At 41.6% G+C, this 27,294-nt stretch overlaps 2 protein-coding genes across 12 annotated transcripts in view; one reads left to right on the forward strand and one right to left on the reverse strand.

The window, feature by feature from the left end:
* Positions 1-27,294, reverse strand: part of LOC121853213 (choline-phosphate cytidylyltransferase B-like) — a 76,675-nt gene that overhangs the window by 30,876 nt on the left and 18,505 nt on the right. For 4 of the 11 annotated variants that reach the window (XM_042347214.1, XM_042347210.1, XM_042347205.1 and 1 more), the window contains exons 1-2: positions 6,459-6,559; positions 164-276 (exon numbers count right to left, since the gene is read on the reverse strand). In XM_042347214.1, the coding sequence (XP_042203148.1) occupies positions 164-276; positions 6,459-6,555 (210 nt within the window). In that variant the 5' untranslated portion in view covers positions 6,556-6,559. Of the gene's footprint in view, positions 1-163; positions 277-408; positions 485-2,557; positions 2,672-6,127; positions 6,151-6,458; positions 6,582-27,294 lie in introns of those variants that run through there. The other 7 variants (XM_042347215.1, XM_042347213.1, XM_042347207.1 and 4 more) reach the window with 5 other exon arrangements.
* The window catches only part of LOC121853133, a 10,397-nt gene continuing 5,195 nt past the window's right edge, over positions 22,093-27,294 (forward strand). The window contains exons 1-2 of the mRNA XM_042347075.1: positions 22,093-22,722; positions 23,211-23,397. Coding sequence (XP_042203009.1) covers positions 22,630-22,722; positions 23,211-23,397 — 280 coding nt within the window. The 5' untranslated portion in view covers positions 22,093-22,629. The remainder of the gene's footprint in view (positions 22,723-23,210; positions 23,398-27,294) is intronic.

The following is a 27,294-nucleotide window of genomic DNA, read 5'->3' on the forward strand; positions in this document are numbered from 1 at the left end:
TGGAATTTACAGAAGCTGCTATTTGACACCCACTGAGTCTTGACTACAGCGCCAATAACATAAAAGACTGCCAGGCTGAGCTACACAGGGTCTTCCAATTTTACAAATGGGAAACAAATATAACATTTCCATTTGACTAATTTTGTTTAATTGGGGAACTTACTGGTTTCTTAAGCGGTGTAAAGGGAGTTAAGTTCTTTTCTTCTACAGCTGGCATTAATGTCTCAGCATGACTGCGCTTCCTTGAAATTCCACTCATTTCATGCTGATCAACTCCTGAAAAGATATCTTCAATAAGTTAATATACACACAGAAAGTTATATCAAACATTAGAGCATCCATAAAATCACAGATTCATATAAAATACATTTCTTTATAGATCCAGTAGCAATAGAGTACAGTACTTACATGAAGTAGAAACACATAAAGCTTTGTGCATGTACTGCACTGCACTGATGAAACATATTCTAACTAATAAACATGAGCTGCACATCATATGACCCTCCTGATAGAGTATCCTTCACATTATCTTATCACCCCAACTTAATCTAGCAGATCAACAAGTAAATATTTTCATTAAATTTTTGCTTAACTATCATAAAATATCACTTGATATATATCTACTAGTAAAATGGTTGGGTTAATTGCTCCACCATTTTTGCATTTCAACTGAAATTAGTCGCACAACTGCTGGTGACAACGTTCTTTTACAGCTAATTAAAAAAAATTGTGACCCACCCCTATTTAGAAGCTGGGATCATTTTAATATTTAGCTAAATACTGTAGGCAAAATGGCTTCATCAAGATTTATTAAAATATGGTTAAAAAACAAGCAATCATTAAGTTCAATTTAACACAATGGGAAAGTCATACTTAAGTTTACCAACATTAATATAAAAAGGTGATTACCCGGTAAGTGATATAAAATACAAACACCACGGACCAGTCAAGATAATCATGTCAACAAATGTCACAATCTCAAATTATCAGATAGTCATCCATATGCCCTCATATATCACACAAAGGACAAAGCACCGTGGTCCATCAGTTGGGAGTCCAGTAGTTGTACTGTACTTAATTTCAGTGTTTTGCTTAATATTTTGTTAACTAAGTAGCTACACAATAAAAACACAAACTCTGTTAAGTTTTCACCCTAAGACGTGAATGACTGCTTGTATAAAAATGGATGTTACCAGATTACAACATTAAACTATCAATTAAAGATGACATGGCCCAATTAAACTTACCCAAATAATCTTAGAATAATATGGTACCTCAGGTACCCAGAGAAAGTAGAATACCTGCAGTTGGTTAGCTTATACTACAGGTGGGCAAGGGGTGACTTTATAGATTTCTATAAACCCCTCAGAGAACACAACTGTCAAGTGTTCATACCTCGAACTAATGGATGCCTGCCCCACCAGGGGTCACAACTTAAGGTTGAAGAAAACACAAGTTCAGAAAATTAATAGAGCAAATTTTTGGGAGTGAAGAGTTGTGAACTCTTGGAACAATCTGCCAAAAGGGTTGTGACGGCAGTGAGTGTGAGCTCTTTCAAGATTAGACTTAACCAACACTGGCGTGGGTTCAGATATATTCTGTAACCAGTACATGGCCAATACCGTTCTTGCCAACAGTGCATAACAAAGATGTGACCGACTGCCCAAGTTGCTAACAAGCCAATCAGTGGTGAAGAGGATAAATTAAATTGAAGAATTTTTCAAACAGAAAGCTATAAATAGAAGAGGCAAACTGTAATTCCTGGGGTGGATACTGTCTTCTCTTGAGGTAGGGAGCAACTTTTCTTCTATGCACAACATATCTAAAATAACTTATCTTTAGGTGTACTGTACAGTAGTTACTAGGACAGTAAAGTATTACTATTAGCATTAGGTTAAGGTTGGTTGATTAATTTCATGTCCTATCAGAATTATCGGTTCATGGTTGCAATACACAGTTACAATCCAAAGTTTCTTTACCCCCTGGCTGGAGGGAAAGTGAAGCTAAAGTTGAAGAAAGTCCAGGTGAACGGACTGTACACTATGCTCTGTGCTGTCGTCATAGACTGTGCTGTATTAATATTCATAAAATAACTGTAACTCTACCAACAAACCATACTATGTCACTATTGTGAATCATATTCCATACCTGAACTCGTGTGTTTTGTTGAGGTGCTGCTGTGTGAGCCCCACCATCATCGTGCCTCATCACCAAGCTACTGAATGAGTGTATGTCCATTTGCCTGGCCTCTCTTCAACCTCGGTTTTGCCTTACCACGCAGAGGAGGGGGGGGGGGTTAAAGAAACTTTGGATTGTGACTATACCACTGCCAGAATGTAGGGTGCCCTAGTTGCAATGTACCACTGTAGAATGTACCCTAACTACAATGTACCATTGCCAGAATGAATCTTAGGTACAATGTACTACCACTGCTGGAATGTACCCTAGTTACAATGTACTGTATTGACAACTAGCTGAAATAAACTGTACCCCAAATAAACTTCTCCTTTAAAACTACTTACCTTACACATACTTTCCAAAATAAAATAATGTATACCTATGTCAGTAAAATCCATTGTTGTTTTCAAATGTGCATTACACTACTGCCATCACCTAGTCTGCATGTCCTTTACAGAAACCAGATCTGGTGTCAGAGACCTCGTCGTCATCACTGCAATTTATTACATATGGCTATTAACATATTCCAGAACATCAGAAAAGCATTCAGACGATGGTTTAATTTATATTTTTCAAGTTTAGGAGATATACCTTACCGTATTTACCTAATGGCCACCCACTAAATGTGGCAATGCCAAGGGAAGGAGACCAGTGGACTGTGTAAGACCCCTCCATTGTTTTCGATAATTTCGTCAAGGGATATTTTGAAGCCCACTATTGTACTGTTTGTGATTCCACAGTTCAGGCTAGTAGACAGTTCCTTAGGTCTTTTTCCTTCTTGACAGTACAGTACCAAGGAAAGTGTTATTAACAGAGTAGTAGTGAACAGGGTTGTTGTATCTTATACATAGGATTTTGCATTATATGATGTTAAAGAGTATTTGCCAGCCTCGAGACCAGTTGAACAGCTCACGCAGGTCTTTCTGCATTGTTGCAACATCGTCTTGACTTGTTACCTTCCCAAATATCTTTGTGTCATCCACAAACTTGGCAATGAGGCTTCATATGTTTTCCTCTTTGGCCCGTATTCACAATTGACATGCCCGGCCATCAGGAACCCGAAGTTCGCGTAGGAAGGTGTTACTCAAGAATGTGCTTTAAGCACTAAGATGGGCCACGATCCTGATACACGTAGTAGGGCTACCAACATGTGCAGATTGGCAGGATGGCTGGTGTTTAGTATGCCACGAGTCAGATGTCACATATAAACAAAAGGCACTTGATTTAACCCTTAAAGCCCGAGTGACGTTCCTCTACATCCGCTATAGCAACTCGGGTGATGTTCCTCTATGACCTTAATTTTCGCAGCATAGATTTAATATCCAAGAGGGACGAAGTACTTTGTATAGGATATTTTTTTACTTGACAGCTCAACTCTTGCATAATCTTTGTCTTAAGTCATCATGGTCCAGTTACCCACCAGCTATCATCATGGATGCATGTCCTTCGACGTCTCGTAACCCGTGTCACTCCTCTACATCCAAGCGAAGGCATTTCCTTGACAGTAGTGCCTTCATCAATAATTCTTGATTTGAGTGGCACTGATATAGTACTGGGTGACAAAGACAGTGATGGGGAGGAAACAGACCCAAGTGATGTCGAGTTTGTTGACGCGGACAGAGGTGAGGACAGTGTTACAGTCAATGGCACTCAATCCCCCTCCCCACCCCGCCAGTCAGGTCATTAGCGCCACGGTGGCCGAAGCTGTAGGGGACCACATGCACGCCAACCATAACAGTATGCTCGGAGTGCCTGAAACATGCCCGCGTGGGAAGTCCGACGGGTCTCGCATCACCCAGGGCATCAGGATTAATATGTCTCAGAATGCTTATATTATTACATTGTTTTACTTCTTTTATGTTAATGATCCTTGATTTTTGTGCCAATTTGCTTCTCAGCTGCAGAGTGCCACTTAAAAATAATTGATAAGGATTTGAATATAGCCACTTCCTTTGTGATGAGGCTGACCGGGTTGATCTTAAGCATCGTCACTGTTGGTGCTTTGTGTTTGCTATATGGACCCTAATCATCCTTTTCAATAATTCTTCCCAGAATCTTATATCCCAGCTACATGTACTAGATGTTCATGGTACTGTTAACCTGTAGGGTAGCGGTCTTAAAGCTGATTTAACAGAAGGATGCTATAGACAAAGCGTGATTTAGAATGCCTAGAAATGCATTACTCCGGAGTCCCAAGTTCAAATTTCAGACTTACACTTTTGGTGGTAAGACTACAAATAAAACAAACATAACTTGCAACTCTACATACCTTCTGCAATGTATGTTTTATGTAAAAGAGCAATATTTTAATTGAAAAGTTTCCCAACGTTGCTTATTAACTCGCGCATCTCTTTCTAAAGTATTAGCAGGTAATTTTTAAATATTCAATAATAGGTTAGGTTGGGTTAACTTGTTAATTGTGAAAGATGAGAATAACCAACACAGACCAGCACGACTATACTCGTTTAAACCTAAGGAACCAAATCTAACGACTCGTATATCAGGATACATGACTTTTCCAACCTAACTTAACAGCCTGGCTATGTAGCCTCCAGTATGACTGGCTAGGAACTCCCAGTCAAGTAGCCAATTTTTTTTATGGTGACCCAGTATGACTGGCTAGGAACTCCCAGTTAAGTAGCCAATTTTTTTATGGTGACCCAGTCATTACGATATATTTACCAGTTTGTCTCCAGCAAAGTAAAGGAATACAGATGTAAACCTTCCTTATTTCCTTCTCTGCCAACATCAATTATCATGTACATAAATATGCCAAACTGATAAGTACATAACCCTGGTGTTATCTCTAGTTATACAGGGAACATCTACTTGTAGAGGTTGACACACTCACCAACAAAGGGATCCTAATGCCAACTGTTAATAACAAAATAACAGCCTAAGTAATACACTGAACCTAACCTAACCTAAAATAATGCACATCCATACCAGGATACATACGATAGGTTCAGGCAAGTTTGTCTTATTTTCACAATAAATCACCGGTGGCAAGTCTTCATTAGTGAGCGTTTGTCTGAGACTTTCGCTTTTAGCACTCATCTCCTAAATAAATAATACATATAAATTAAACCATAACTTGAATACCCTTTTAATGTACTGTATATGTTTAATTAATATAATAAATCTAGCAGTAAGTATGTAGTGTATTTGTGCAACAGGAAGAGTATAACCTGTCTTGGAGATGATACACTGCAATAAGGGACCAGTATATTCTGACTGATACACTCAGGCAGCATTACATTGTGATCATAATTCACACAGAGGGAGGTAGAAGGAACAGTCTACTCGCTCCAGATGTCAAATAAAAAACAGTACTGGGTTTCAAAATAGCCCGAGACAATACTATCATGATCAATGGAGGGATCCTTACACAGGTCAATGGCCTCCTTCCCTTGGCATGACCACCTCTAGTGGGTGGCCATTAGGTAAGGTAGGTAGGTAAATAAGGTAAAAATTATCAAGTCTTGTCATGTCTGGCCTGACCATACACAGATGGTGTTGGTGTCCTTAAGAAAATTTGAGTACTACATTACGGGGTTCCACTGATTCTCCCACCAATTTAGATTCTATGCAATAAATATAATATATCAATGGAGATCCCAGTAAAAAAAATCAAGTGCAGTACTGTTAACCTTGTTCTACACTTTTACCAGTACCTTAGTGGTAAAGGTGTGTTATAGTTTTAAGTAAATAAGGTGATGACTCAAAACCTCACCTTCAAAAAAGGTCACATTTTGTCATGTTACAACACTACAAAGAGGACATCTTCCACGGATGTTACGAGTGTGGCAGCTGTAATGTCAAAATACCCAAATAACCTTAATGGTATGTAGTAACTAATCCTTCTCGATATGACGACAGTTTGCCGCAAAACAACAATTTACTCCAACTAATGAACTAAACCAGGTATATACATATTTACCGTCCCTACCTTCAAGGTGTCATGTGATTAAACATATTCATGAATTTTGAACTTAATCCTGGCTCTGCATTCGGCCTTATCGAACCATCCTTCCTGTATCCTTGGTAGGCTACAGTGTTTACATAACTTCCTTAACAAGAAAACTTGGCAACGCCTTCGTGCCCTTTATAGGTGCTCACCAACACTGAGACCGGGACAACGTTTAAGTCGATTACAACCAATAACAAAAATCACACGGACACAAATATCTTGTTATTTTACAACTTGAATGTTTCATCATTCCGAATTCATTGTTTTTACTAAAGTTCACTGAACTGTAATAGAAAAAATTGGGTAATACCTTGCCCGTTGGAGCTCACGGGTGTAGCAGACGCCATAACAACTTTACGTGACGCTCGAGTCAGCTGAGCCAGAGGGCGCTGGCCTTGAGTAAACATTAGGGGGCGCTGACACAAACTTAAATAATTTTTAATTAATTCTGCATAATATTTCGACTTACTTTTCGAGTAGTTATTATTTATTATAATATAGTAATCACACTGGAACAAGCATGATCTGTTTAATTCATATTTCTAAGTATCAGAATGGGAATCTCGATAGTTGTCTAACCCACAGGTGAGGTTTTTCTTCACAAAGTTGTTTACATTCGTCCGGTGTTCGTCGATAGTGCCGGGTGGAATCCGAGATTAGAAGTGGTGTATATCTTTAAATAAGATAGTTAGAGGTGAAAGGTTGCATTAGCTTGTTATAAACAATATTTACATCAAAGTGCTCACTAATACGCAATAGTTCACGAGTTATACTTATTATGTAATAACACTGGGCCAATACGAATCACGAGTAAGTTTTAAATTCTTACATACTAAATATTTTATAATATTTTATAATATTTAGCAATAAGCCAAAAGATTATATATATATATATATATATATATATATATATATATATATATATATATATATATATATATATATATATATATATATATATATATATATATATATATGCCTTCCTTGTGGTTATCAGCATATACCTGATCACGCGCAACTACAGTGATTTACTTGCATATATATATATATATATATATATATATATATATATATATATATATATATATATATATATATATATATATATATATATATATATATATATATATATATATATATATATATATATATATATATATATATATATATATATATATATATATATATATATATATAAAACAAGCGAATGCAACCTTCCACCTCCAAGTAATCTTATTTAAAAATATACACCACTTCTAATCTCGGCTTCCACCCGGCACAACATGAGACTATCGACGAACACCGGACGAATGTTAAATATCAGAGAACTATGAGAAACAAAATATATGAAATCAGGGCGTTGACATGTACCGAAAAATCGATATAATAACATTCACCGAAACATAGATAAACCTAGACTCAAGGGAGTTACCTGTCGAATACCAAATTGCAGGTCGCAAATTATTCCATACCGATAGGCAGATTAAGAAAGGAGGCGGAGTAGCAATATGTGTCAGGGATAATCTGAAGTGTGAAATAAATAAGGTAATAAAAACAGAACGGATTACAGAAACAATTTGGATAGAATTAATCGATGGTAGGGAAAAATTAATCTCAGGAGTAATATATAGACCTCCTAATCTTGATAGAGTTAATAAGCAACTTATTTGGGATGAAATGCGCAGGGCTTCCATACATAGCTAAGTCTGTATAGTAGGCGACATTAACTTTAGCCAAATAGATTGGATTGACCTTACGGGTAACTCAGAATCAGAGGATTTTCTTGAAACAATCGAGGACTGTTTCCTAAGCCAACATATAACTGAATCCACCCGGGGTAATAATATACTCGATTTAGTTCTGTCAAACAGAGAAAACCTCATTAGTAATGTCGAGGAAGGGAACGAAATTGCTAACAGCGATCACAAAGAAATTAGGTTCCAGTTAGAATTTCAGGGCAGCCACAAGGAAAATTCCACTAAAGTCCCAGATTTCAGAAGGGCAAACTTTGATAGTTTGAAAAGGAAGCTGAGAGAAGGGGTATCACACTTGGGGGTGAACTACATGACCCCACATGAGGTGACCTCTCACAATGTACCCACAGAGGGTGACCTCACCTTACCGAGAGACCTGATAACGAGATTTGAGGTTGCCGAGTTCCACAACAATTTAAATAATGAGTTACTTAATGCACAAAGGCAGAACATAACATACCGAAAACTCAGATCAAACAACAATAACCCTAAATGGATAAATAATTATTTAAAGAATATTATTGGACAAAGGAAAGCTATAGGTAGGAGACTAAATCGTGGTGAAGTTTACCTCTGCGATTATGATAAGGTATTGGCTGGTAGGGTGAAGACCGAGATAAGAAAAGCAAAGAGGAATAATGAACTGGAGATAGCAAGGGAGGCGAAGACAAACCCCAAGGGATTCTATCAAATGTATCAAACTAAAACATGAGAAAAGATTGGACCAATACAGTCAGATACCAGCGAGCTAACTGATAACGACAGAGAAATGAGCAATAATCTGAATAAATATTTTACAACAGTTTTCACCACCGAAAATTTAAACATGACACCCGAGGCATCGACTATATACAGAGAGAGTGAAAAAAATAATTAAGCGAGGTAGTAGTGACTAGTAACGATATTAGTAAGCAAATAGACAAACTAAAGCCTATTAAGTCACCAGGTCCCGATGAGATATTTGCCAGAGTATTAAAGGAATGTAAGGAAGAGCTTAGTATGCCCTTAGCAAAGTTGTTTAACATGTCCTTAAAAACGGGTGTAGTACCAGAATCCTGGAGGATAACGAAAGTAATACCGATTTTCAAGAAGGGAGATAGATCACTATCCTCTAACTACCGTCCAATCAGTCTAACATCAATTGTAGGTAAATTACTGGAAGCAATCATTTCAAACTCTATTCGAAATCACCTGGAGAAGCACAAGTTGATCAATGATCCCAGCATGACGTCACAAGCGGGCGTTCATGTCTAACTAATCTATTAACATTCTTTTCATCTGTTTTCGAATCAGTGGACGAAGGGCACAATTTTGATGTGGTATATCTCGACTTTAGCAAAGCCTTCGACAGAGCCCCCCACGAAAGACTAATAAGAAAAGTGGAGGCTCATGGCATTAAAGGAGATATTCTAAAATGGATTAGGGCGTGGTTACAGGACAGGAAACAGCGAGTGAGCATTAACGGCACCGAATCCCATTGGAGCAACGTCACTAGTGGAGTTCCTCAAGGTTTAGTACTCGGACCATTATTATTTATTATATACATAAACGACATAGATATCGGCATAGACAGCAACATAAGTAAATTTGCTGATGACACTAAAATAGGGCGTGTAATTAAATCTGACGATGTCTCCGCAAAACTACAGGAAGATCTAAACAAATTTTTCGAATGGTCCGAAAAATGGCAGATGAGATTCAATGTGGACAAATGAAAAGTACTCAGTATAGGAGATGTAAACAGGGAAACCAGATACCAGATGAACAACGATGTTATTGAGAAATCCGACTGCGAGAAAGATTTAAGAGTAATGATAAGTAGGAATCTTAAGCCAAGTAAACAATGTGTATTTGCTCGAAACAAGGCTAATAGAGTACTTGGGTTCATACATAGGAGTGTTAGTTACAAGACTAGTGAGGTCATCTTAAAATTATATCTAGTGCTTGTGAGACCTCACCTGGATTACGCAGCTCAATTCTGGTCACCGTATTACAGAATGGATATAGACTCCTTGGAATGAATTCAGAGGAGAATGACAAGACTAATCCAGGGCATGAGGAACCTTGAGTACAGAGACAGGTTAAAGCATCTTAATTTGCACTCCCTCGAGAGACGTAGAGTGAGGGGCGATATGATCGAGGTGTATAAATGAAAGTCAGGGCTGAACAAAGGGGACAATACAAGGGTACTCAAACTCTCCAACCAGGAGCAAACTCGTAACAATGGTTTTAAATTAGACAAATTTAGATTTAGGCGCGAAATAGGTAAACATTGGTTTGGAAATAGAGTAGTGGATGAGTGGAACAAGTTACCAAATATCATCATTAACTCGAATACGCTGAATAGCTACATAGGTTGGACGGATATATGAGCAATAGGGGTTGGGTGTAAATGGGACTGCTCAGTATGGGCCAATTGGCCCGCTGTAGTTTCCTCCATTCTTATGTTCTCTCAGTCCACCACAGTCTTGTGTACACAGGTTATGTACACAAGACAGCGCCTCGGACACTGGCAGTACAGGGACAACACTACAGTAAACTTTGTGGTCGACCCAACTCTCATACTCTTCCTCACTACGTCTGCCTCCTGACATGTCTCAAACCTCCTCCTACAGCCGTCACCATCAGGTCGTCCCTTCATGACCAAATATCCCTCCTCCTACAGACAGGTCTGTTGGCACTAGACATTATGAGTCACCTGCCAACCTTTGTTATAAACACATGAACCTGTACTGGGAATCCTCCCCATGTGTGTTAGCCTCCCTAAATGCAGAGAGACCTGGCAGTTGTAGCATTAGTAAATATGACAAATTTTGTGACGAGAGGTACCGGTATGGCCAGCATAAGGACAGGACCAGACAATGTGATGGAGTCATGGCCAGAATTAGGCTAGGATACAGACACATCTGGCAAGCCAGTAACGCTGTACCCATACCGGAACACTCAGCATGTAAACTTTGTGATAAACCTTTAAAGCATACGCTTGAACACTATATTATTGAATGTGACACCGTCAAAGACTTCAAGCCACCTGGCTTATTGTATCATGAACTTTGTAATTACTACATTGAATCGGGGGTGCTTGGGGACATTCTTGCTGTTTATCCCAAATTTGCTAGCCCATACTGATTTGTCTTCAATTAGAATATGACGTCCAATGTATATGAACCACTGTCTCGCATGGCAGTGGACAGTGACATCACCCACATGACTCTGACCTATATATACTGTACTGCTAATGAATATGAGGCATTTCTTTGTGTATGAACCTCTGTCCTGCATGGCAATGAACAGTGACATCACCCACATGAATCTGACCTATGTACAGTGTGTATGTATATATATATATATATATATATATATATATATATATATATATATATATATATATATATATCATGTAAATCACAATGAAAACGTGGATAAGATAAATCTTGTGATTTTATCAAGATATATATATATATATATATATATATATATATATATATATATATATATATATATATATATATATATATATATATATATATATATACTGTTAATGAATATGATGTAATTCTTTGTGTATGAACCTCTGTCCTGCGTGGCAGTGAGAAGTGATACCACCCTCAGTGTCAAGACCTGACCGAATTACTCAGAATAGGCAAACTGGGCTCCAAGCTTTGTCAATAAATTTGTTATACTAAAAACTTCACTACATGTGAGTTGTTAACACAACTAATGGCTCCTCACTCAGACACTCGTCCATTCATCAACAAACTATCCCCTGAGCCTGCGAGGGACAAATTTGTAAATCTGTTATAATAATATATTTTGGTAATTTGGGATTTTAATAATAATAAACTCGGACAAATTTCAAGTATATTTAGTATGCAGTGAGAGACACTGATAGTGATGAGGGATTCAGTTGAGATAGTTTATTAACACCTTGTGTACGGGTCTCTCTCTCTCTCTCTCTCTCTCTCTCTGGTGAATAAAATTGTTTGGTGTCAGCCAAATGAAATATTAAAAGTGGCGTCCCCGTAGTGAAGGAGATAGTTTATTAAAGGCAAGTTGGTAACAGAGAAGCGGAGGGAAAATGTGGAGTGTCACTGTGCTAGTTATGAAGTGCAACAGAGAGAGACAAAGAAATGCATGGAGGCGTGATGCTAGACGAGATACAAGATTCTTCGGCTATGTGTTGGTGGACAGAAGACTGAAGTGTAGGAAGGGTTGTTTAATATCGGACCAATATTTAAACAATGTGAGTACATGTCAATGAGGGTGCTGAGGGGGGGGGCTGAAGAAGAATGGGAGTGATTCAAGAGTGTAGCTGAAATGTGTGAGTACAAGTAAATAAGAAGGAGAAACAAGAATAGAGAAAGATCTGATGATAGTACGTCCATTAAAAAGAACAGTTGCAAGAAGGAATTATGTAAGAAGGGAAGATGAGACGGAAATTAAAGAGAATGGTGAAAGAACACTAATGAGTGAACGAAAGATGTTGTGTGTGTGTGGGGAGGGGGGGGGAGGGATGTAACTGAATATGGTGCAGATAACAGAAAATAAATTTATATGGTAACCAGAAATAAAAGAGGAGATACATTACTGGGAAGAGATGAAGGGGGTGGGGAGAATTAAGGCCAAGAAAGATAAAAGAAATCGCACTAGAGGAGGAGGAAGAAGTGAGACTGGCTGTAAACTCAAGAATAGTAAGTCATTAATAGTTTAGTGTTGGTGGTACAGTGGTAATACGCTTACATCTCCCACATATATCAAGGGTTCGAGTCCTGCTTGGCCCGGACACACGTGAGAAGGGTGTGTTATCCAGTGTGACCTTACCAGAGTTCGGTAGCCTCCTGTACTAACCGCCCGAACAGGTGGTAGGCGGTGAAGAGGTTTACTGGCCTGCAGGAGCCATAGTTCTTGTTTGCTGAAGTCATTATATCTGTTCATAGCAACCATTTTGTTTGCAGTAACCACATTGTTTACAACAACCAAATACAACAGGTTACAGAGCACAGAAACAACAGGTTACAGGGTGCAAATACAACAGGTTACAGGGTGCAAATACAACAAGTTACAGGGCACAAATACAACAGGTTACAGGGCACAAATACAACAGGTTACAGGGTGCAAATACAACAGGTTACAGGGTAAAAACGAACAGGTTACAAGAGCAATAAACAATAAGATACAGCAGGTCTAGAGTAAACAGCTTCAAAAGCCAAGTTAGTCATTATACTCAACAAGTTTGTGAAAATTCTACTTTATTTCTCACAACACGTTTACAAACATGCTCTGTTGGTTCATGGACCGTGATGTGGAGACTTGTACGATGAACCTCTTTAACTCAACACACACATTACAGCCTAGTCCTCTGTAAACATATTTGTAACGTTAAGCCCCCACCCTAAAAATTAATAATAATAATAATAATAATAATAATAATAATAATAATAATAATAATAATAATAATAATAATAATAATAATAATAATAATAATAATAATAATAATAATAATTCGCAACGTAGGAAGTTTTTCAGATATAGTGTTAGACAGAAACAAATAGACGCCTCTTCATTGACTGAAAAGTTTGTATGGAAGACCTGGTTCCCTCACGTTGGGTAGGTGGGTGGTGGTCCATCGTGTGTCCAAACTTACTTGTCACAACGACTGGAGTATCGATAACAGAGGAAGTGTTGGTGTTGTACAGTTGTCGTTTTTTTTTCGAAATGTTTATAAACGAAATAAAACCGAAGGTAGTATACATCTTGCTGTTGCGCGCGCGCGTGTGTGTGTGTGTGATTATATACACAGGTCATTTCAGTTGTCAGTGACAGATTGAGGTGGTGATGGTGTGCGACTCTACAACATGAGTTATCTCTGAGGGCTCAGTGTACTGACTAGACCGTCACTAGACACTTATAATCAGGTGTCTGTATACTGCTGTGGATATGGATCTTCAGACATTCATACTTGTGTAAATATACGATATACACTATATACCCTTGTATATTGTATATTAATCTATCTAATGTAGATCAGCAGGCAAAAACAATTTAAGATAAACAACAGTTAATCGAATACGAATTTTATTTCCGAGGCGGGGCCGGGGTGCTGTGGCGGAGTTGATACAGCGCTTACCTCCTGTCTTAAGGGTCGCTGGTTCATGGTGTGAATAGTTACCTAACCTTCAATTTGTAGGCGGTCGAGTGTCGAGTACAGTGCCGACTAACTGCCTTAGGGGACCCTCTCTCACTTTGCCAAGGAATACACCATTCCTTCGCTGTACACGAGTTCTGTCTAAACCAATCAGCAGGTGAATGGTTCATTTTGTACAACCAACAAAATCAACATGTACGAGTCTTGGTTTGCTGGGAGTGATATGAATAAGGACAAGGTGTGTGCACCAAGCCACATCATGGTCTCCCTGGCTGAGGTGTATAGGAGTGTGGCTCTCACAATGATATACAGCCTCACTCCTGCCAGCACACACACGAGGTTTACATTGTAAAATCTCCGCCAGCTCCCTCCCAAGACTTGTGTGCACGCCATTCGTTTAGAATCATGGCACCTCCAGGACGTTCTGCAGATGTGTCTACAATTCAAGAGCCGCTCTCCTCTCCCTTACTATGAAGATCTCTAACAAGATCTTACCTCTGGAAACCAAGTTGTAAGTACTTAGACGACTTGAAAGTGACGACGGAGCATCAGAACTTGGCAGTGTGTTTAATATGAGAGAGACAAGTGTTGGGCTGAGCTCAGAGGCATGTAAACAAGATTAAAAAGCTCAGTGGGCGAGTCACCTTCACTATCAGTGCAAGCTAATGGATATATGGCATATATTCATGTTGTACTATAATGTTCTGCCTGTTGAGGTCACGAGTAAGACTACTGGGTCTGGGGAGGGCTCTGATCCTCGTCTGCCTTAGGAAACTAAATTAACTCCAAACGAATTCGCCGTAAATACGTTCTTCTGGGTACTCGTGTCTCGTTTATATCGAGAGAAACGTGTAGGTAACCTTGGAATACAGATGAAGCAGTATGTCCCTATTGAGGTATAAATTTTCAAGAAGACATGTTAGAGTACCGTGTGTGTTGAAGTACTGTGTGTGTTGAAGTACCGTGTGTGTTGAAGTACCGTGTGTGTTAGAGTACCGTGTGTGTGTTGGAGTACCGTGTGTGTTGGAGTACCGTGTGTGTTGAAGTACCGTGTGTGTTAGAGTATCGTGTGTGTTGAAGTACCGTGTGTGTTAGAGTACCGTGTGTGTTGGAGTACTGTTTGTGTTGGAGTACCGTGTGTTGAGTACCGTGTGTGTGTTGAAGTACTGTGTGTGTTGGAGTACCGTGTGTGTGTTGAAGTACCGTGTGTGTTGGAGCACGTGTGTTGGGGGTACCGTGTGTGTGTTGAAGCACCGTGTGTTGGAGTACCGTGTGTATTGAAGTACTGTGTTGAAGTACCGTGTGTGTTGAAGCTACCGTGTGTGTTGGAAGTACCGTGTGTGTGTTGGAGTACTGTGTGTTGAAGTACTGTGTGTGTTGAAGTACTGTGTGTTGGAGGACTGTGTGTGTTGGGGTACCGTTTGTGTGTTGGGTACCGTGTGTGTTGGAGTACCGTGTGTGTTGTGTTGGAGTACTGTGTGTGTTGGACCGTGTGTGTGTTGTGTTGGAGTACTGTGTGTGTGTTGTGTGTGTGTTGGGGTACCGTGTGTGTGTTGAAGTACCGTGTGTGTCCTTTTCTCAAGATATATATTTTTTTCAAGTAAGATATGTACTGAAAGTGATAAAGTACTTGACCTCTACAAAGCCACTGAACTGCTACATGCTGTAACAGATCACAGTGATGAAGGTTACGTCATGTTCCCTAAGTAAATGATTGAAATTGCTTGTGTTTCTGGCCATAACTTAATTCTTCCATGATCTCCTCTTTAAAAATTGTGTAAATCCTGTACACACACCCCCCCCCCCCCCCCAAAAAAAAGTATCTTGACGGAGGGGTGAGGGGCGGGGTGGGGTGGAGTGGGGTGGGGTGGGGTGGGGTGAAAAGAGATTACATCATTTCGCGTGTCGTTCCCTGATCAGCTCCCGCCATGGTCTGGGTTTTCACTCTCTCCATTCTGATGAGTTTGGGACCAGTTCGATAATTAAATGGATAGTCACCTGCATGCGAACCTTTCTTTATGGCACCCGTGAGTCCATTAGCGACGGAGGAGGGCCTGGAGGATTACCCTGGTGCAGTTGCCCCCGCCCCGCCCCCGTCTCCGTCCCAGCCCCCGCCCCCAAACAAACTTAATAACGTTCCTGTGTTAAAATTTCCGCCTATCACAATGAAAATTTATCGCAACAAAAATTAGAACTCTTACTCCGCGCGCGCGCACGCGCGCGCGTGTGTGTGTGTGTGTGTGTGTGTGTGTTAACAAACCAGGCGCATGTGCGCCTCGCAAGTTAGTGGAACCGGCTTGGAACCCCGAGCAGGGTGAAACTATGGGCAAGTTTCTTTACGCCATTTGCCCCTGTCTACCCAACAGTAATTGGGGACCTGGATGTTAATCGATTTGCGGATCGTATTCCGGGGTCATGCTTAGCCAGTGCAGTTGGCGAGTTGTCCGGTCTTCTCGGATTATTCCTTGACACTGGGTCATGCAACTCGTTACCTTAGGGTGTGGTTGTTGTATTGGCGACAGCTTCTACACCTTAAACAAATTCACGCCAAGGTGGACCTTCGGCCGGCCATCCTCGTTACATGAGGGACAACCTTTATCATTTATTATTACATGTCGATGTATCTAAGTGTAGGTGTACTGTATGTGTGGTCGCGTGTGGTGGCTGCTTGGCAATAGGAAACATTTATTTGTGTTAAACCCTGCGAGAGTAGGGGGGGGGGAGGGCCCACCGCCACTCCACCACACCTGTTTCTACCAAAACACGCGAAGACCTTGACTATCAGCTGGCAGCTATTCTCGGTCTCAGTTGACAATATACAGTTAAAAATGTGTCAGGGTCATTGTCATGAGGTGACAGTGCCACGTAGTGTCAGTGTTATAAGGTGACAGTGCCATGAGATGATAGTGATATGAGATTCCAGTATCATGAAATGTCAGCGTTATGAGGCACTCGTGACATGAGATGTTTAGTGTCATAAGATGGTAAGTGTCATGAGATGTTAAGTGTCATGAGATGTTAAGTGTCATGAGATGTTAAGTTTCATGAGATGTTAAGTGTCATGAGATGCTAATTGTCATATGTTAAGTTTCATGAGATGTTTAGTGTCATGAGATCTTAAGTTTCATGAGATGTTAAGTGTCATGAGATGCTAATTGTCATGATATGTTAAGTGTCATGAAATGTTAAGTGTCATGAGATGTCGAGTGTCAGGTTGCAGGTGGTGGCACTGTATACCCGGGATTTCTATGCTGTCTCACTAGTGCCAGACTTTCTTAGTGACGAAGGTGACAAGTATAGCTAATAACTTATCATAAGTAATTAAAGACATCATCATTATCATCATCATCAACATTATTACTAATTTCTTCACTATTATATTCACCTTCAATATTTTTTCCCTTTGTTGTCATCCTCATCTATACTGACACCACCATTATCACTACTGTCATCATAACCAGCGTGGACCACAGCCTGACAACCCAGCTCTAGGTGTTGCTGGGTGTAGCTACTGTACATCGCTAGCGCACCACAAGAATGTCCCGGGCCACGTCAACTTAGCTGTTCCCCGTCAGAAACACAACTCCTCAGTATTGTTCCTTCTGTGAATTCCCTTCCATGTTGGCAACACTTAGCCAAGACGTAATGAAGGTCACAAGTACGGCGCCACAACACCCAAGACCTGCCTCGCCTCTGTTGCTGAGTAGGGTGGACTCTCGGCCAGGCTAAAGCTGTCACTTGGCCAGAGTCGAGTAATCCCCTGGCCGCAACACACACACACACACACACACACACACACACACACACACACACACCATGGCTAAATCAGTCATATGGCAGGTGCGGCGGCCTTAGTATGTCAAGCAGGGGAGTGAGAGTGGGAAGTGACCGCCCCTGATGGACCGCGGGCGTCACGGTACACCAACCTCCTGCGGTCACCTGTGGATGGGCGAGGTAGTTGCACCTGAGTGATGGCTCAGGTACTGTACTACCTGGGTGATGCGTGTCTTTATCAAACTCTGATATATGAAACTCCTTCCCCTTTTAACATAACAAGTGGCGTGTATAAACAGTGAAGACCACTAAGTCATCGTGTTCGTGGGGTTAAGTTATCACACTTAAGTTACTTAGTCAGTCCCAAACAGGTTAATTCATCATATTCAAGGGTTATTTCATCATCCTTAAGGGGTTAAGTCATCGTCATCCAGGGGGTTAAGTCATCGTCATCCAAGGGGTTAAGTCATCGTCATCCAGGGGGTTAAGTCATCGTCATCAAGTGGTTCAACATATTCTTAGCAAAACGACAAAAGATAACTTATCTCTTAGTCCTACGACGCCACGTCACTCCTCTACAGATACTCTCTCAAAAAAGTATCGGTTGGTAATTCTGATTGTGAGTTGCACCTTTCGTTCTTTCTTCTTGCACCTGATAATCACCATGATATCTGCAGTATACCACCTATTGTCTACACCATGTACTGAAATAAGATGAATTGTGATACCATATACAAAACCAATAACGTCATGAGTAACCCCGCTGATTTATGCACCTTAGATACTATTTCAGCCCCAGGGGACGAGTTGCCAAATAGGAACATAACGTTACTGTTTTCACGAACCGAGGTTACAATGGAATCGTTTCGAACGAAATATGAAACACTATGATCCGATATTACATTCATTTTCAAATATAGAAATTACAGGTGTATTATGATGCCATAACCTATTACAATGACATTATGATTTACTGCATTTCGATTTTATTTCTACCTCAATTGATGAGGTAAACATTATGGATATAACGTATCACCTCATGATTAGTGTTGGCAACGGAACATTATCTGATACACACTATGAGAAGATGTCTGTCGGTGTAAGCTGTGTTTTCCAATGAGTCTCAGGTACTAGTGTTGGTCATGGCCATCCAGCAGAAAACACCCGCCATTTGACTGCCGTTGATATACTTTCGCTATTAAAGATGGAGCAACGTGATTCACCATAATTACAACAAATGCCAGAAATAATAACTGACAACCTCACAGGAAGACAGACCAACATAATGCAGGAATCACAATTAGTAATCGGAAATATTCGTCCATTATGACACATTATATCGATGAGAAAATGGGCCGTTACTTTTTTGGGGGGAGACTGTATACACGAGCTTCGAACCCCAGAGAAAAACAAACACAGAGCCAATCTCCACAGTGCCAGGTGTCACGGGTGCCATTGTTGTTGTAGGGCCAGGAAGATGTGGAGGCCAACAGGTGGACCAGACCAGGAGGGTGGAGGGGATAATGGCGAAGACACGAGGTTAATGAGTGATGAGGAGGCCAAGGGTAAGGAGGAGGCCAGGGGGGGGCTCGGCTACCACTCCCTGTTGACTCACTCGCCTCTATGATTCTCTCACAATCGCCTCCTCCTGGCTGGGATTTTACGATGATTAACAAGATTATCACCAATCTTTTTTTTTTTACGATGATTGACAAAGACACAAACGCTAGACCAACATTGTATCAACCCTGACAGTGATTCGTGGGGGTGGGGGGGAGGGGGGGGGGAGAGACCATATGGGACACAGATCATGACCTAACCTAACCTAGCCAAACCTAACCTAACCTAATCTAGCCAAACCTAACCTAACCTAATCTAGCCAAACCTAACCTAACCTAGCCAAACCTAACCTAACATACCCAAATATATACCCCACCTTAATCTAAACTAACCTACTTTAACCATCCGGAATGGGCCTCATTTCTATTAGTTAGGTTAGGTTAGGTTTTGGTTAAGTACGGTTAGGGTTAGGTTAAGTTATGTTTGGTTAGGTTAGGTCAGGTTAGGTTTGGTTAGAGTGTTTTACGCAGGGGCTAAACTGATCTGAAATCTATACAAATCAGGTCAAGCTTACTCATCTGGAGCATCCCGAGTACCAGGAGAGGAGCGTGTGGTGAAGGTGGGTGTTGGCAGGACCACAACAATGCTCCGCCACATGACCTACAGCAGCTCCCGTCCACCACAACCTCCCCGGCGGGCCAACCTGTGATGTAATTAACGACTTATTTTCTTAATGAGTTATCACAATACAACTGGTTACATATTAACTCGCTTTAAATGTGTAGAACAAACGTTAGAACACTCGGTATTATTTTCCTGTTGAAGATCATCAGGCGAGGTGATGTGTGGAGATGACGTGTTAGTTCTGCACACTCCGGCCGACCAACACATCACGTAATATGTCACTGTCACGGTGACTGTCACACTACGTGGCAGTCCTCACCCCACCACCACAGTGTGGTCATCATTGATGGAGTGTGAGGTCAACCAAGGTCACCCACTGTCTTCACCACTAAGGTTGAGGTATCGCTAGCGAGGATCAGCGCCACCTACCACAGTCTTGTTGTTACTGTCGAGTTTTTAAGTTAGGCTATATATATATATATATATATATATATATATATATATATATATATATATATATATATATATGCGTAGTGTTGTCCACATGATACAAGAGTTTAATGACCCTCGTGAGTCACGACACTGGGTGACGGCTCCACACACTGGCCACCTTCTTTAATTAAGATAATAAAGTTGTTAACAGCGGACAATAATGAGTCTTATTATTAACAGTGAAATATACAATCAATGTAATCCAGTGACGGATTTATTCTTACACTTTGTAATTTCAAATGTTAGAAAAATAAGAATATACAGTATATATATATATATATATATATATATATATATATATATATATATATATATATATATATATATATATATATATATATATATATATATATATATAGTTTCAGTAATTAAGACTGAACTGCTGCAGTGAGTCAAACAATGCCCTCTACAGGAGGTGGTAGTGTCTGGGGCGTAACACTACCGGGTATTATTAGCTCCGGGCACCAGCCTTTAACACTCACGTGACGACCACACAACTGGAAAGGTTTTACTTAATCATAATGACTGTCTCCCTGCTGGACCACCATCACAGTAACTGACCCATCGTTCGGGGTGCAGTGACGGGTATACAAACAATGTACCTAGACAGTGCGGGTATACAAACAATGTATCAAGACAGTGCGGGTATACAAACAATGTATCTAGACAGTGCGGGTATACAAACAATGTATCTAGACAGTGCGGGTATACAAACAATGTATCTAGACAGTGCGGGTATACAAACAATGTATCTAGACAGTGACGGTATACAAACAATGTATCCTGAACAGTGACGAATTTATACAAACGAAGTATCTGAACAATTGACGGTATACAAACAATGTATCTAGACAGTGCGGGTATACAAACAATGTATCCTAGACAGTGACGGGTATACAAACAATGTATCTGAGCGGTGAGCGGGGTGTACAAACAATGTACCTGAACAGTGCGGGTATACAAACAATGTATCTAGACAGTGACGGGTATACAAACAATGTGTCTGAACAGTGCGGGTATGCAAACAATGTCTGAACAGTGCGGGTAGCCAGCAATGTATCTAGACACGGTACGGGTATACAAACAATGTATCTGAACAGTGCGGGTATACAATGTATCTAGACAGTGCGGGTATACAAACAATGTATCTAGACAGTGCGGGTATACAAACAATGTATCTAGACAGTGCGGGTATACAAACAATGTATCTAGACAGTGCGGGTATACAAACAATGTATCTAGACAGTAAGGTAATTCGAACAAGGATGACCAACAGAGTTATTGGAGTGGGAGGTCCTCATTGTGTCCCGAAGGCTGAGTAGTGAGTGAGGTACTGCGTCACCCCGGTGTCTCCTCGCTGGACAGTCAACACAGGAACACGTTAACGAGCAGCACAGCTTAATTTATCTTGACATGATTTTTTTTATCTTTTTGTTTCCTCGACAGACAGACCGTCACGTGAGGACTGTGCTGCCGGACGTGTGTCCCTCACCACGGTTATGTACAGATGTTATTATAAGAGAAATGGCCCATGAAATTATAGGGTGGAGTGACAGCCAACAATATTTCTATATGCCAGTTCTAACTCTCCAAATATTGTATATAGACAGTGAATAAAGTAGTGATTACTTAATAAATCACCAAATAAACACATCCACGGGTCTGGAAGTTCCGTGGCTGTGTTTGGAAAATCGATTTATGGTCAGGAAGTGTCGCGAAGAGAAGCGGGAAGTTCCGAGAACTTGTAGAAAGATTTATTCGCGGAGTATCGGCGACGGCGGTGACTTGTCTGTCACTGGAGGGTGGAAGCAGGATACTACGTTATCTCACCGCAGCTCGGCCTGATGAAGAAAAAAGTACCGGACTTGATACTGCCAGTAATCTCACCCGGTCAGTACGACCATGAGACATGTATTTGTGTACATAAATGCCAGGTTGACAGTACCGGTACCTCGCCTGGCCAAGAGGTGTCTCGGCACACAGGACACTAGAATCCGGGGTTTGTTGTATAATGGTGAGGAGCGAGGGCAGGTCGCGTGAGAACGGCAGTGTAGCTTTGTTTACCGTGCCAGCCACAGGTTCTGAGTGTCTCGTCTCTTAACCCACCATATTATCTCTCCTGTGTTGTGAAAATGCACGGCAGATTTGTGGATCACCTGGTGAACGAGTGGGCGGCGCACACCTCCCTCGCTGCCCCGAGCAGGCTGCCGCAGTGCGACTTGAAGGTAAAAATGAGTCATGAGCTTCCTCCCCTGGCACTCTCAGTGTGCGGCTCTCAACAGTGACACTTCAGGAAAAATTCAATAATGGGCACATTGTTCGTAGCTGCGACACAGATGTGCAGTATATTGCCCTACAATTCTTCTTAATAATAAAAGGGAATTAAATAAATTTAGTGTAAAATTATAAAAGCAATCAGATCACACCTTCGTGTCTTGGTGTTTGTGACCAAAGGCCAACAACAATTAATGAATAAATTTTTTATTATATAAACCTTGGTGAGAGTGACGTCTAAACTTGGCGACGATGGTCCACTGAGGCCAGGGGCGACGCCTCAAGCATGCTTAGTACTTAGCTGCTAACCACAGTGTGAGTCAACAGCCCCACCATAACCTACTAACATACTAACGAAACGACAGTTCTAATACTCTGGGACGCTCATTACTCTGGAGAAAAGATGGCTAGCATTAAATTCCCGCCCCGCTCTGAACAGCACCACCTGTGGGATTCACCGCTGCTACAAGTGTGCGAGGCGGGGCGACCACCTGTGATGGAGGCGGAGGACGAGGATCACTCTAAGTTGAACAAGATCTTCATGTTGTACGTGGTGCTCACCTTCCTGGTCATGCTCGCCATCAAGTACCTCTCCGAGCACAACCTTGTCCTCTTCTTCATCACTGGTGAGTACTGCAGTCGTTTCTTCTTTTGTTGTCATCTCGTATATCTGTGTTTTAATCTTCAGGCGTTCGTGTATTATGTATCCGTATTTCTTACTCTAATGAAACTACCTACCACCTGACGCTGTAATCATAATGACGCCTCGGCCAGCAGCGGCAGGAAGTAGATCTATTTATGTGAAAATATATCCTGGATCTTCCATTAACCACAATATTAAAATTAACCGCTTAAAAATAAGTTAACATGTAAGTATTAGTCTTATGATAAACATTTTTAGCTATGTTAATTATCTCATCTGTAGGAAAGTATCACAACAACACTACGAACTCACAAAACGGAAGCAGTGATAAACTAATCTCTCTTAAGAACACGACCTAGTAAAACACAGCGATTCATATTCTTTTACTCGTGAGAAAACACCCAGCAAAAATACTATCCAACTCTTCATCAATATTCAGTCAGGGATGCGGGGCAGCTTCGAGACGAGACAATATTTTTCTCAGGGTCGGGAGGGGAATCTCTAGTAGCGAGGCAACACAGGCAGGTGGGAGCGGTGGGTCTTGGTGGGTGACAAAAGTATGGAACATTCCTGGCATACAGAGGCTCACTGCTAGCTGTCTAACCCCTGCCAGATACTACTCGCCAACAACACCGTGAAACCACCACTACCACTACACAACCACACTACCACACCCAGCACCGCTAAACACCCACACTACCACACCCTGCACCGCTAAACACCCACACTACCACACCATACACCGCTAAACACCCACACTACCACACCCTGCACCGCTAAACACCCACACTACCACACCCTGCACCGCTAAACACCCACACTACCACCCTGCACTGCTGAACACCCACACACTGCCACACCCTGCACCACTAAACACACACACTACCACACCATACACCACCTAAACACACACACACACACACACTACCACACCTACACCACTAAACACCCACACTACCACACCCTGCGCGCTAAACGCCACACTACCACACCTTGCACCACTTCAACACCCACACTACCACACCTGCCCAAACACCCTACACACCGCTAAACACCCACACTACCACCATGCCCGCTAAACACCCACACTACCACACCCTGCACCGCTAAACACCCACACCACACCTCGCACACACACCCACACCACCTGCACTAAACACCCACACACACACCCACACCACACCACAACACCCTACCACACCTGCCCCCCTACCACACCACCCCTAAACACACACACACACACACACCATACACCAAACACACACACACACACCCACACACACACACACACCACACACACACACACACACCCTTTACAGCCACACACTTACACTCTGTACCACCAATCTCACAGTTCCATTACCACATAAACAACCACATCACCACAATAATACCACACACACCCACACCACTACATTACCATAGTACCACCACAGCACAATCACCTCACCACCACACCACCACAACACCTCCAGCCACAGTACCACAGCACAGACCTACACCACCACATTACCACCACATTTGCAGCCACACCACAACACTACCACCACAGTACCACAATACACAACCACATCACCACACATACTTCACAGTGCCTACATTATGCTCTCCACCCATCAAGAACATGTAATTTACTTCTGGACACCTAACCATTATATATTATAAAAATGAACCACAAAGTTTTAATTGTCGGAGTAAACTTGTGATAAATGTTGTGGGTGAGCCTCGCGGGCATCAGGTTTACCAACAGGTTAATTGTATCACTCAGGTGTTGGGTTACCTGGCCCAGGCCACAGATAGTACGGTACCTGGCTGCCTCTGTAGTACATTAGAGGGAGATAATTTGGAGTACAGGCGCTATAGGAGTTGTGGCAGATGTATACATTACAAGTATGATTATTGTAATTATTTTAGTTCACGAGCTAAGTGACATACAGACGCACTTATGGGGAAAGTCTGCTAAACACATACGAACCTGACCGCCCTACTCGTGTGATCATAGAGCACAGAGCTGATAAACTGTTTGTTAATCCTGGAGATAAAAAACAAAAAACATACTTGAGCCAATTGTAAAAGCCAGACACTTGGATAAAATTAGTTTCGTTGGTGAAAGTGTTTCTTAAGAACTGCCAGACGAGCCAAGACACTGGACAAAATCATCGTGGGCAGGAGTCCCTCACCCCGTCATCGGCTAGAGCGGCTATACTAGTGGGGGTTAGGAGGTAGGCGGGGGAGGTCTCAGAAGCCAAAAAAAAAAAAGTGACACCAGCCATCAATTTACAACTGAGTGAGGTATATTGACTGTTTACAAGGGGTGACAGGGTAAGTGGCAGGAGGCGACACAAGGCCATACATCATCAAGAGAAAGTGTTGACTTGAGTGTAATATAAACCAGGGTACGGACACTACTTCACCTTAAACATTTCTTACTATTTTCGTAGCCATTGTGTAGCATATACTTGCCAGGTGGGGGGTGGGTGTAGTCTAAGTCAACCACCTCCACATTCTTATTAAAGTATTCAAGATCGTAATCATTGGGTTTATTATTTTAACTTTTACCAAATAAAATACCACAGGGATAGATCAGACAAGTGTTACTGTCAGATTTATTAACCGAGGCGTTGACCCATTGTCAAACACTGAAGATAATATATGACGCAGGAGAATTAGAAGCATGTTAGAGAAGACTAACTATTGCTGGGGTCCACACGGGGCTTGTCCAGGGTAATGTTGAGGTTAGGTTTGGTTAGGTTAGGTTAGGAGCGTACAACACTTACAGAAATTATTGCATATCGGTCATATATTACGAAAAAAAGAAAGAAAGAAAGAAATTTGATTTAAAAAGAGAAAACAAAGAGAAAAGTTTTGAGAGGACAAGAACCAAATAATATTAAGCTGGTTTAAGTTGGCTGAGGCAGTTGAGTCCATCAATGACTTTCTCCTCCTCTCGTCTGTTAATGGGGGTGAGTGACAGGCGGTGCTGTGGTGTGATCTGTTGACTGTACACAACCGGTAAATAGAACAACAGATAAACATCACTGTCATGGTATCAGGAGGTGTCAGGAGGGTGTCAGGGGATGTCAGGAGGTGTCAGGGGATGTCAGGAGGTGTCAGGGGATGTCAGGAGGTGTCAGGGGATGTCGGGAGGTGTCAGGAGGTGTCAGGGGGGTCAGGAGTGTCAGGGATGTCAGAGGGGGTCAGGAGGTGTCAGGGGATATCAGGAGGAGTGTCAGGAGGTGTCCCGAGTGTCGAAGTCGGGAATGATGTCAGGTGGTCAGGTGGTGTCAGGGGGTGTCGGAAGCAGGGTGAGTGGTTTGAGGGCAGCAGGGTGAATGGTGGTTACGGGGTGGCAGACAGGGTAGTGAGTGGTAGGTAGTATAGTGAGTGACAGGGGGTGGCAGGTAGGGGGTGGCAGGCAGGGGGTGGCAGGCAGGGGCGGCACTGGACCACACATCAAAGGGTAATCCATCCATTAAACCCAACCATAACACACATGTCCTAAAGCGGCTCTATCTCTCCCTATCTCGTCGTCTCTCTCTTTCTCTCCTCGTCGTCTCTCTCTCTTCCTCCTCGTTTCTCTCCCAATCTCTTCGTCTCTCTCTTTCTCTCCTCGTTTATCTCTCTTCCTCTTTGTGTCTCTTTTACTATAGTCGTATTTACACAGTTTTCTCTTCTCCCTTGGGCCAATTCATTCTATCTCTACCTGAGACGTGTAGCTGAGACGTGTGGCTGAGACGTGTAGCTGAGACGTGTAGCTGAGACGTGTAGCTGAGGTCATAGCTAATAAACAGAACTTTGCTGTACACTAATACAACCAGGTAAGAGGTGTGAAGAAGACTGCGCTCCTCCTCCTCTTCCCCGTCTCCTCTTTCTCGTATTA

This window comes from Homarus americanus, unplaced genomic scaffold, assembly GCF_018991925.1.
Source record: "Homarus americanus isolate GMGI-L3 unplaced genomic scaffold, GMGI_Hamer_2.0 scaffold32871, whole genome shotgun sequence".
Classification (NCBI taxonomy): domain Eukaryota; kingdom Metazoa; phylum Arthropoda; class Malacostraca; order Decapoda; family Nephropidae; genus Homarus; species Homarus americanus.